This window comes from Schistocerca nitens, chromosome 9 (assembly GCF_023898315.1).
Source record: "Schistocerca nitens isolate TAMUIC-IGC-003100 chromosome 9, iqSchNite1.1, whole genome shotgun sequence".
NCBI classification, from domain to species: domain Eukaryota; kingdom Metazoa; phylum Arthropoda; class Insecta; order Orthoptera; family Acrididae; genus Schistocerca; species Schistocerca nitens.
In genome coordinates, this window is record NC_064622.1 from 485,303,152 (window position 1) to 485,316,226 (window position 13,075).

At 36.3% G+C, this 13,075-nt stretch overlaps 1 protein-coding gene across 1 annotated transcript in view; it reads right to left on the bottom strand.

The window, feature by feature from the left end:
• Positions 1 to 10,816: 10,816 nt before the first annotated feature.
• LOC126203389 (homeobox protein slou-like) overlaps positions 10,817 to 13,075 on the bottom strand; it is a 143,136-nt gene continuing 140,877 nt past the window's right edge. Inside the window, exon 10 of the mRNA XM_049937694.1 lies at positions 10,817 to 11,217. Coding sequence (XP_049793651.1) covers positions 11,146 to 11,217 — 72 coding nt within the window. The 3' untranslated portion in view covers positions 10,817 to 11,145. The remainder of the gene's footprint in view (positions 11,218 to 13,075) is intronic.

Here is a 13,075-nt window from a genome sequence, read left to right on the forward strand (position 1 = left end):
GCACTTTTGTGGTTCTTCTGTGGGGGATTCTGGGTTCGAGGGGATGAGGAAGTGGCTCTGGTTATTTGCTTCTGTACCAGGTCGGGAGGGTAGTTGCGAGATGCGAAAGCTGTTGTCAGGTTGTTGGTGTAATGGTTCAGGGATTCCGGACTGGAGCAGATTCGTTTGCCACGAAGACCTAGGCTGTAGGGAAGGGACCGTTTGATGTGGAATGGGTGGCAGCTGTCATAATGCAGGTACTGTTGCTTGTTGGTGGGTTTGATGTGGACGGACATGTGAAGCTGGCCATTGGACAGGTGGAGGTCAACGTCAAGGAAAGTGGCATGGGATTTGGAGTAGGACCAGGTGAATCTGATGGAACCAAAGGAATTGAGGTTGGAGAGGAAATTCTGAAGTTCTTCTTCACTGTGAGTCCAGATCATGAAGATGTCATCAATAAATCTGTACCAAACTTTGGGTTGGCAGGCCTGGGTAACCAAGAAGGCTTCCTCTAAGCGACCCATGAATAGGTTGGCGTACGAGGGGGCCATCCTGGTACCCATGGCTGTTCCCTTTAATTGTTGGTATGTCTGGCCTTCAAAAGTGAAGAAGTTGTGGGTCAAGATGAAGCTGGCTAAGGTGATGAGGAAAGAGGTTTTAGGTAGGGTGGCAGGTGATCGGCGTGAAAGGAAGTGCTCCATCGCAGCGAGGCCCTGGACGTCTATCGACCTGCCAGCGCTTTCGTTCGGTAAGTCACATCATCTTTGTTTTACATACATATATTTTCCCCATGTGGAATGTTTCCCTATATAACACGGGGAGTGGATGAACACAGTGGACACGACAGGCCGGGAGAGTGGTCGGTGGCCTTCCCAGTGGGGAGACAGCAGCAGCTCCATGAGAAACAGAAGGGCTTTGCTTAATGCATGAGAAAAGAAGCACCACGAATGTGCTTAGAGGCTGGCAGTGATTTTGGTCAGGAGATCGAATTTTAAGTTGTGAGCACAGAGTAGTGTATGGTGGCAGGAGCAAGCTCTATGCACTGAGTGTAACAGTTGCCGGCAGTTGTCTCACACAGGGTGGGGAACACAATATTGTGTTTTCATTTTGCCGTATTTTTCTAGTAGGCAGTGGGTGTGCATTAATGTATGTCATGCAGTGAGCTCTGTCAATTCTGTTGTGATAATTATGCTGCAAGTGTAACTAAGATTGTACGTATACATATTTGTACAGAAATTTATGTAATTGTTGTGATTTTAGTGTGGGTAGAATTCTACAGTGGGAGTAGATGTGGATTTTACAGTGAGTGAATGTATGGTATATTGTAAATTCTGAGGGCTACAGTTATGATTTTCTTGTAGTTAAAGATACAAAATGTGCCTATATTTTCATAGCCACTACATGGAGGAACAGATAGAAATGCATAACACATTGAAATAGTCTGTTTTTTTAATTCTGCTTAATACATGTGTTTGTTCAATGACATATTTTTCATTTTATGTGTTACAACTGTAACGTGTAAAACTTGATTCTAATGTACCACAAGTATGTGGAAAACAACAGTGAACACACAATAAAATGAACATATACTGAGTTTTTAAAATAAATTTTAACTTCAAAAAATACCTGGTGATAGGGAGAAATGGAAAGAGTATGATAATCTTTGCACGGAATAGGCTATTTTGCTTTGTTAAAAGTATGGTTCAAATTGTTGTTATTCAGGGTGATTATAAGATTCAAATCACATTTATGGTCAATATTCTCACAAAATATCTCTTATTTTCATGTAATTAAAACTTAAAAATCATTAGATATCAAGATTTGGTCATGTGATCAAAAATGGTCTGTTATTGGGTGACGCTCTGCTGATGTCACAGGCTAGGAGTAAGGCAAAGCAACATGTGTGTTAGCCGTAATTACCAGGTTTTTACATACTTTTTCTGCAAATAAATTAGCTATTTAGTGATTGAAAATGTATTTACAACTTTTAAGTAACAATAGGAAGAAATTCTGTGAACACAGAGTGAAACCTTACAAAAATTGATGCTTTTATGCTCCACTCACTTGCAGCAGCAATATGTATAAGGAAGGACACTCTTTACCCTGCTCTCTGCATCATGAAACCTACTGAAAACTAAGGAATTGTGTTGTGGAACTTTTGCAATCTTATATCGAGATTGTCGATTACCAGTCATGAAATAATACCCAGTCCCAAAGCACAACAAAACTGTTCTTGGCAAATCTTAAGTGCTGATTTCTGCTACACAAGATATTCAGCATAGATAGGGCCAGAGGTAGGGGCTCTATGGCACAACTGATAGCGCACATAATTATGGATAAGAAGAACGCTGGTTCGAATCCTTAAAGGGTCATAAATTTTCAAAAGTTTTACATGAAATCTGAAAATAGCGTTAGCAAGAACTCATTCTAGCAGTTGTTTTGATGGTGGTATTATTGTATATAGCTTCACATTAATCTTAGTCTGAGAAAAGGACAGCTTAGGTTAAATGCATCTACTTCGCTTACAAAAAATTATCTTTTTTGGAAAGCATTGCTGGTATTGAAGATATTACCATACTCTCGCAGTACAATGTATATGACGACAGGGAGAGATATAAAGCATGTGCAACATGCAGGTAACACATATGTAAGGGCTGTGCTGTTTGTAAGTGTGAAGTTATCAGTGTCTGAAGGAGACTTAACTTCATCTTATATAAGAGGATGATATTTCAAAAGCTTATTTTGTAACTGAGTAAACATTAATACACATGATAATGTCAACGACAGCCAGTATCTTGAGAAATTACAGTGTTAAGACTGCAGTTGGTCAGTTAGTGCCCCTCCTTCAGGATTCCCGCTTCTTTCAAAATCTGTGACATATTTATACATCTCATCTGTTTTTTTTTCTAATTTTAAAATATTAGAGTCAATAACAATTTTTTCATGTATATACTATCCCCAGTTATTGTCTTCTGAAGTTTGGTCAGCATGTAATACAGTTTACATTATATTTTCAAATAACTTCCGGGAATTCAGCCAGGTAACACTTGTTACCTGGCTGAATTCCCGGAAGTTATTTGAAAGTTGTATACGCCAGGAGAAACTCAGGTCTCACAGTTTACATTACAGCTGCAAGGTGCCCACTAGTCCACTAGCATCATGGTTTTAACAACACTTCTTAAAGATCTTTTGCTTGACAATTTAGCTGTCCTAGATAAAGTTTAGAATACTGAAAATTGGACACCCATTTGAAATTCCAAGTGCTGTTGTTGAGTAAAAATATGCCTGTGCTTAAAAAATCTCTTGAGCAACTATATAATAATGGGGAGTAGCATGTTTGGGATAAATGTGAGAAACAAGCAGAAGGAACATATTTTGTAGAATGATTATCATCTTCAAGAAAAAAAGAGCAGGGATTGCTGCTGAAAAAAATACTCACTTGAATTATAAAATTTAAAATATTTTATTTACATTGTATTTTACATACATATATTTCCAACGAATTTTCAGACAGCAGACACACAAGTGTTTGCTTAACACTTCATTTCTCACAAAAGAACAAAATTGACAAACTTTACTACGAGAAAACAAAAGTGAGCATTATGATAACATTATTGTACCATTTTCATACAATACAATCACTTGGCTTCATCAGTGCAACAGCCAATGAATTATTTCATTGTGCTATCTGCAAGAATGCTGGCTTCATAGCTTTGACATACTTGGAGTGGTGCTTAAAAATCCTTTACCGTTACTAAGGGAAAACTCTTATGATTTGACAATCGTGGCCGTCACACTAGATTAAGAACATGGAACAGTTAAGAACATATGAAGCACAAAACAATAAACTGTCCAACAATACAATGATCACATGTAACCGAATAACCATATAATTTTCATAATATTGTTACAGATTAAGTCACTGTAACAGCTAGTGTTGACCTCAGGTACAATTCACAGAAAACTAACTGCCTCGAAAATATATATAAACAGCATAATCCAACTTCATAGAAACTGCTTTTGTGCTTGGCCTGATAAGAACATGTATTGGTGAACACCCAGAAAACTGTGTACGAAATGAGAGATACACAAAACAGTATTGCTAAAACATTTTCTTGTATGGACAAATATATTTTCCTAAATTCATTTATTGATGAAACCAAGGAGACACAAACTGAGCAATACACAGCTATAGTCCTGAAGCATGGCATTTTATGTCACTGGTTACTGCAATAAGTATTGCAGCTTGATATTCTATTTTCTTACCTTTAAACACAATATAATACTGATGAAAACTCCATGATTATAAATGTGAAATACTAAAAGTGCCAAAATTGTGCAATGTCTGATTTTTCATGGAAACCGTTTTATGTGCTAACATAATGTGGAAAAGGCTGGGACTACCACAAGCTTTCCTTTCAGTTCACAATATATCCAACTCATGTAGGAGAACAGACATTCCATCAGCAGCAGCACGATGAGCACTGGATGTGCCATGCGTCTAAAGGCAGCTGCGTCTGGTGTGAACTTCTACCACTATAGTAATCTGAATATTGTGTATTTGTTTTGATACTATTTATTCTTATAATGGAAAGGAAAGGTTGCTAACTCAAAAAGAAACTCAGAGCTAAGAATTCATGGCAGCTCACATTCAATGAACAAAGGGACAGCTATTACTCCTAACCAGCCATCAACACGAGATGTAAGTTAGAATCATAGGTATTGCCGTGTGTTTTACTACTCCCATTGCCACTGCACAGGTTTGTTTTCAGGTGTGTAGCTGCAGATATTCCTGCAAATCATTACGATATAAAAATAGAAATCTTCTGATTGTGTAGTTCTACCAACTCTCTGAAGAGCAACAGCAACAATTGGGTGCACTCAAGTAACTCCTGTTGTCAGAAGACATCACGTTACATACAATCAGCCCTGTGAGAGCAGGAGCAAACCAGCATGAATTACACAGTGTCTAATGGTTCTAAGAGACTCACATAAGTATGTAATAAAATGTTCTCAGATATTTTTGGAATTTCTTCCCGATGGCTACAGAATCCTCAAAAGAAAAGGGGAAGGGAGGCACAACCTACAAGGATTGTAGAGCACAACTGTAAGTTCTCACGTTCATAAAATAAAGTTCAACAATGAAGGCATGAATCAAATCAAAGCACACATAAATAGTTTTCCCAGAGAAGAAAGTCACTATGACAGAAGGAAGTCAAGTAAAGAATATTTCAGCCGAGACAAACCATATTTATGCTTCTTTTAAAGAAAAAAACATGGATTCTTCAGTGACGTACAAATATTAATATATCATCTTCACAAAATTCTTCACCAATGTGTCTTTTGGCAAACTGAAAAGTGACACATGTGAAATATGTACTAAGTTGAGTATGCAGGCTACATTACCACTGAAGAATCTGTGAAGTCTGCACTGCCAACTCATCAGGTAAATGCCGAGAGAGCTCAGCACCTGATAAAAATCGACTTTAGAAATTCACAGATGCCCTTATACGAGTAGTGCACTGTGTCCACAGATTTGCAAAAAGTTATGGTTACACTTATGCTGACACACAGCGAATGTTTTACTCATGACAGCTCACACATTATACTTGGGAATACAAGCTCTTTAGGTAAATTGTTCATGTTTATTTCCATGTGCCGCAAGGGCCTAACTGGTCAAGCAGGTAATGAAGTGGCATCCTGGGTATTAAAGATTATGTATTCAGGATCCACACACACAAAGAAACTAATTTTGCAGTGTGATAACTATGTCAGACAGAACAAAAATCGAATGTTGATGGCTTTAACAATGCTTGTTTCAGAAGGTATCTTTAAAGCATTGAAATCAAGTTTTTAGTGTCTGGTCATAGTTACGCGCTTTCCAATCAAGATTTTGGTATTACAGAGAAAAGCAAAAGAATGTTAAATGCATGGTGTCTGAAGAACTGGAAGCTATGGTGGCCACAGCTTTAGCAAAACAGTCGTGTTATGGTGATAGGCATGGCTGAAGGTGTCTCTTGGCTCTGGTTACCTTAACTAATACATATCGTTAACTCCAGCTAGCTAAAAGATAGTTTCAGACAAGAAAGAGAAGTTTCTAACAAAAACTCATTTTGATGAAACAAACTGGACTGCGATCCCCGTTTTCAAAAAGGGACAGAACTTCGATGATATACCGTCCTTAGGAACTGTGCCACAATTTCCACTGTCAAGCAAATTAAATGAAGAGAAAAAGAAGGGCCTACATGTTATGATCCTGTTTCCCAATGTGAAATACAGAGCATTTAATAAATCTTTGTGTACATGCTGTCAGAGTGTAAGAACTTACGTGGACATTCAGGTTGGATAAGTAGCAGAACACATTCAGCCTTACTGAAACATCAAATTTTATGGGAATCTGTGCTCATTATCAAATGTTCCTTTTTAAAATGTGTTTGGGTGAAATGTTAACAGTGATGTCTAATATCAGAATTATATTTCATAAAATACAAATTGTTTGTAATATACCTTCCATAAAGTTTTTCCCATTTTCCTAAATATTTATTTTTAACACATTCAGAGTTTCCCACTTTCAGTCTTCAACTATGTTTAATCCTTTAACACCAGTGGCTGCCCTAAGCAAATAACAAAGGCAAAAATACATGTATATCACTGACAGATGAGGAATAATAATATCTGGACTCTGAGCCAAAGACGTAATTATTCGCTAAATTAGAGAAAATGCTGAAGTTATATGAAACTGAGTTAGTCTCAAAAGTTGCAAACTTCCCAGATTTTTCATGCCTCATGTGGAAGACCATGGAAGCTGTTTAAATTTACATGTAATCTCATCTGGAATATTAATATGTTTCATCCCTATTTGCCAGTTCTTAATGATATAAATTCAGATTACCTTAAGCTCTCAGCCCAGATGAGTGATTTTAATCTGTCTATAACAAATTAAAGAACTAAATGTACATCATATTCCATACCGATTGTTCAATGTTTAGAATAGTAGTTAATATTTTTAAAAAGTTAAAAAAATAATGACATTCTTTAGAAAATACCAATGTTAAGCATTAACAGCAACGACGAGTATTACACAGATTAGAACCTAGATGGACAATGCCACTAGATTTTTCTATCAGGAGAGTGATGATAGCATACAGAGCAAGAACTACAGAGAGAAAAATATTAAGCTAACATACATAACAAATGTATCAAGAACAAAATACATAAAAATCAGCATTACTGTTGCTATGATTCCAAAGATATTATTTTCCAAGAATTTCACTGCCAAACGAAATCTAACAACTATTTTGCAAATGTAGTTTGTCAAATACTTCCCAATATGAGCGGTAATTATCACATACAGATGTTTCCAAAATGTGAATGCAGACTATTACGTGGATTTAGGAAATAAAAAAAATAACCCAAAATTTGCAAGAAGCACACCAGGAGACATCCACAATAGAAATGTTTTATATCAAAGACCAATGACTATTTGACAAGGTGGAAAAACCAAGACACAAGAATAATCTCTAAGAGTAAAGAGGACAGAACTTTAGGCAAAAAGACCAATCAATTCTTTTTGCAGATAAATTGTTGCCTCAGGGTCCCAGAAGAGGATGTTGATCAAAAAATTTAGGTATATCTGCAGTTAGTCAGTTTACTTTGGAAGATATAAGTTGCAAATGTTAACTTGATTGTATTTTATAGTATAATTTAGTGCTTGCTTGACTGTAGAATTTATTTGATGGAATCTATTGCCTAGTTGCTGAGACTATTGGAAAACAGCAATGTGTTCCCTAACAAAGTGTTATAATTCCGTTAGTCTTCATTACACTGGAGACAACATTGCTCAAAGTGAAATTCGATTTAATACTGAATAATACAGGCAAAAATCAGACCCTTGCCTCCAAATACAATACGAATAACTACAATAATCAAAAAATTAATGTCTATTACATCCTAAACAATTACTGATATTTTCCAAGATCATGGAAAGGTATTTTGCGCTAGTTATTAATTTCGTAAACCTGTATGATGATGAAATATATTTTAGAAGGGTACCTGACAAGAATTTAAAATTTTTTGTGTAATGTACATTTTAGTCTTACGACAGAACAGTTCTGTCTTGCAAGAACATGACTACAAGTAACAACAAGAATACGGAAAGAGGTGTCTCCGAGTCTGGAAACAGTAAGGTATATCAGAATCAGATAAAACAGCAAAACTATGGTACTGGCTTTCTCACGTTACAGAAAAAATGACATGATCAAATTCTTTTATTTTGCTCTAAACCAAACTACGGTATACTTTCTTGGTTTCTTCAAAGGTACAAAGGGAACACAGAGCTGAAAACATTGGATATTCAGCTGACGAAGAATAATGAATGAACTGTTTCCACAAATGAGGTTTGCACAATTATATCTTTTGAGGAGAGAAAAACAGTACTTCTGTCCCTCTTCACATGAGAAGCATGTATGAAACTTTAGCTGTCTTGTAGTGCACAATGAAACATGCAGGACTTACAGTACCACGAAATCATCCACTCAGGAGAACTCAGTCACTAGGAGAAATCAGTCACAATGCTGTAAGTACATTTAACAGATACTTCCTGCACTAATACTACTGTACAACTGGGTAACGAGGCATGTAGAGTTCAACAGTCTATCAACATTAGATTAATAGCAGCAAAGATAAATGCTACATGAACCTTTGCATACTGTAGAAAACTTACTCTCATATACATTTGACAACTATTCACAAACAGGAAAAAAGAGTAACAGCTAAAGTGTACCAATTTATGTTATGCCGACAAACTGGGTGACACTCATGTGTTGTTTATCGCATAACAGGTGTGGTAATCCACAGATAAAAAATGAAGAGGTCAAATTATGGGAATCAACACCATTTACATATTTCTTTGTGTAAAAACAGTATGGTACGCAAGCCATTTTCATTTTATGACCAGCAAATTATGACTGCCAAATGGCTCAAGTAAGTCTGCCCTCAAGACTCAAAGACTGGAGAGTTGAATAAATATGAAAATTTGCTCATTTGATGTAGTGCCCTGATAGCAGTACTGGAAGATCTTTTGAATGTTGCCTCATCAAATTTATTCCCCAGATCTGGTTCTGTGACTTTGTGGTATTCAAAAAAAGTGAACCAACATCTGGACAGATGAAATTTGATGAGTTAACATAAACACTTGCTGTATAATACTGACAGGAAGTGGTGGATGGGTTTGCACATCTTAATGCCTTCTCAGCTCTGTTTTGAACCACCCACCTGTAGAGCTGAGTGCATTATCATGCCACTTCTGGGATTCTGGGAGGCAAGTTTGCCTCAGATTCAATCAACCTTGCAAATTAAGGAAGAGGGCTCATGAGTCAGCCAGCCTGTTGCAGGTTTTTGGTGGTTTCCCACATCCCACTAGGTAAATGCCAGGCTGGTGCCCACATCCTGTGTCAGATACACACTACACTAACACTTTGAAAACATTTTCACATTTGAACATGAGGTTTACTCTGGATGCAGACAGATGGCTGACAAGAAGAAGAAGCTCAATCTGAACTGCTACACTCAATCCCTAGTTTGTGCACCTATTCACCACAAAATACCTTTCTACTCATAACAAGTAGTAACCTATAGTCATTATGCTGCTTGTACTCCAATCTAGGGTTTTAAAAGCCATATTAAAGATTTCACTAATACTTAATTCAAGAGTTGAGGTGCTACAGAAGGAAATTTGTAGAAAGAACTGTTCTCAAAGTTAGATATGTAAGTTGTTCCTAAGGATGCATATGTGTTTTTAAGTGGTCACTGAACATGCTTTGAAAATTTTGATATTTCATTTAAATGCCACAGGTGATGCTCGCTATCATTAGCCTGCACATCCAGGATGCATCATGCCTGATGTGATCAATTGATCAATGAAACCTAGATGAATCATCAAACAAGTGGCTTCAGTTATGACTGTGAATTAAAATACCATGCACAATCAGAAACAATAGAAACACACAGCATAAAAAAGGTTAAATATATATTGAAAATCAGTATTAAATGGCATTTTAGAGAAGAGCAAAGATTCCTGGTATACCCTTCATACTAAAACAGGTATAGTACATGTGGTATTACTTTATTAATAGCTGAACAGTCAACACAAAAAGCTACAAGGGTGGACAGGGGTGTTGTTTAAAATCTACTTAATTTTCCTATCATAAATTGAAAAATAAGTGCAATCATTAAATTAGAGGCCTTCCACAATCAGTTACTATGTGTTACTTCTGTTAAACATTATCCAACAGCAGAGAAACACAAAACCATAGTAGTTCACCAATAACATATTTTGAAATTGGATTATGCAAACTAACAGTGACTAATTCTAAGTTGGCTTTGTTACAACAGCTCAAGATCCTGTATGAAATTTCATTTCAAATACAAAAAACAAATTTTGTTTCTGAACATCCATTACCTCAAGTTTCTGTATTGTTAATAATTTTGTCAGAATATGGAAATGTTTTTGGTTAATGCTATTAATCAAATGACCTACCTAGTTCACATTGTGCAGTTAATGCATAATGACAATATGCTTTATTTTGATACACCTTCTCCTACTTCCATCATATATTTTGACTGGCTTTACAATACAGGCAAGAGTAACCACCTGTGAATGCACAAAACTGGGTGCACACATGCGTGTGCATGCGCGCGCGCGCGCGCGCGCACACACACACACACACACACACACACACACACACTCTCTAATACTGTAAAAGTACCTCAGTTTTGCATTGACCTTTGAATGCAAAATCAACATACTTGTGTTCAAAAATTTCCTTTCATTGTGAATAGTATTGGTCTAAGCTTTACACAAAGTATGACAAACTTAGACTAATATATAAACAAGATAAATTTCATACCAACAGACTTGATAGTGCAATAAAGTGAAAATAACTTAATTCTATCTGAGATTTTTCAGTGTGATTATTTCCATGTCAGTACAAAATATGCCACTCACTTTCAATTGCAAATCTGTATGAGCCATTGTATATTTTTCAACTGTTTGTCATCTTTAGTTGGCTTCAGAATTCTGAAGCAATGCATAATCAGTACGTATTGCATTACTGTCTGTTAAAATAGTGCGTTACAGAAAGAGAATTTCGGTTACACACCAATAGTTTACAATTTAAATGTGGACGCATCTATATCTCCAATCTGAGAGTCGATCTGTTGCAACAGGCTTCCCGAGAGCTGAAATAGAAATGCATTCGAGACATATTTGCTATGGCATATGCAATTATAATAATCAGAATACAATCTTACTTTCTTCTATTGTCCCAACATGTGCATAATTTACAAATGTGACATGGACAGTAGGAAGCTCATGAATCATTCACTGCCATGTAATGAATTGCACAAAACAACACAGCTGGGCATATATATGAACTAAGAATAGTTGTTATCTTTTTGTCTTAGGTTTAGGAAAGTATTGATATTATAAAATACATGATATTTTTAACACAAATTTACCACTGTATCATAAAGTGATTGCATATTTGCCCTGTACTATTCTCCTCCCCCCACAGAAACTCTCACAATTATCTTTTATTACTATTATGAGTTCACAAATCACTCAAAGGTTTATGAAGATAGCACTTCTTCAAGAAATATTTTGAGTTTTTCCTATCATATTTTCATGGAGTTTGCACACATTTGATGCATCCTAAACACATAGTGAGAATGTACAGCATGAAATTTCATCAGTCACTGACCTCATTAACTGTGGTATTGCATTTTCAATACATATTACATTTCATAGTGGTGCTTAAACTGTATTGCTTGTTTTGGATGTAAACATGCTACCAACACAATATGCTGCATATATAATCTCTTTTAATTTGTAACTGGTATCAATTTCTGGCCACTGCGCTTTTTGCTAAAGTAAAGTTTTTGTTGAAATAAGTGTAACTCTGCCATTGGTGTCTTCACAAATGATACTATTCTTCAGCTGCTTATAGAGGATTAGTTGTAGAGTCTCTGCAGCTCATTTGTACTGGATGCTTGTTGGGTAAAAACACTCATGGTTATCAACACCATTGACCTTACTGCTGGATATCACATGTATGAGGCAAATTCCACATTTTGATTTGAACTGCTGGATGATTCGATCTGCACAGATTAGTACATATTATGTTTTCAGTTACTTGTGTCTAAAATTATAAAATAAACTATAAGCTATGTCCCCCTAATGAATTACATAACAGTTCCCATTTATGAATGAACTGACATTCAACTGACCTTGGATCACTAATTCATGTTTAATATTTTAATTTCATCAACTCTTCAGTTTCCTCGAGTGAATTTACTCACAACAGCAACAGATTGTAACGTCAATTTCTGAGCATCATTTGCAATTTAAATGTGCTTGTTATATCCCACGTATCACACAAAATTGCTGCTTGCTATGCACTAAATATAATTTTGCAATATTTTCTTTTTCTTCTTACAAACATGTATAGTTTCAGTGATGTAACATTTAAAATCACACAGAAAATGAGACATTAAGAGAATCTTGCAGTGAAATTATGAGGAAGTTATCTTTCCACCTACAACAGCCACAAGTAAATATCAGTGAGCACTATTTTAGTTTGACATTTCAGTATGAAAAGTGCCTTATATAGTATAAATGTATGAAGCCATATCATTTGCCTTATAAACCTTACTATCTACATTAATACTGCAGATAGGACATCCAAGTAATGAAACTGTGAAAGTAAAACATTCAGTGGAAAAAGGTATTAAGTCGGTCAGCTATAGTTCACAGCACAGTAAGACACTTGCAAAGCAAAGCTTCTGCCTTGTGGGTCATTCAGAAGCTATCGACTGTCATATCACTCTCAGCCGATGGTGTCACTCGGAGTCAGTACAGAAGTGTGTGGGGCCAGCAAATGGCACTTCCAGATGCTGTCAGCTTTGGAGGCCTCAGAGCCACTACTTCTCATTCAAGTAGCTCTTCATTGGCCATCGAAAGACTGAGTGTGGACCTCTTTCCACTGAGGAAAAATCCCTAGCAGTACTTGGAAGTGAACCTTGGACCTCTGTATGGCAG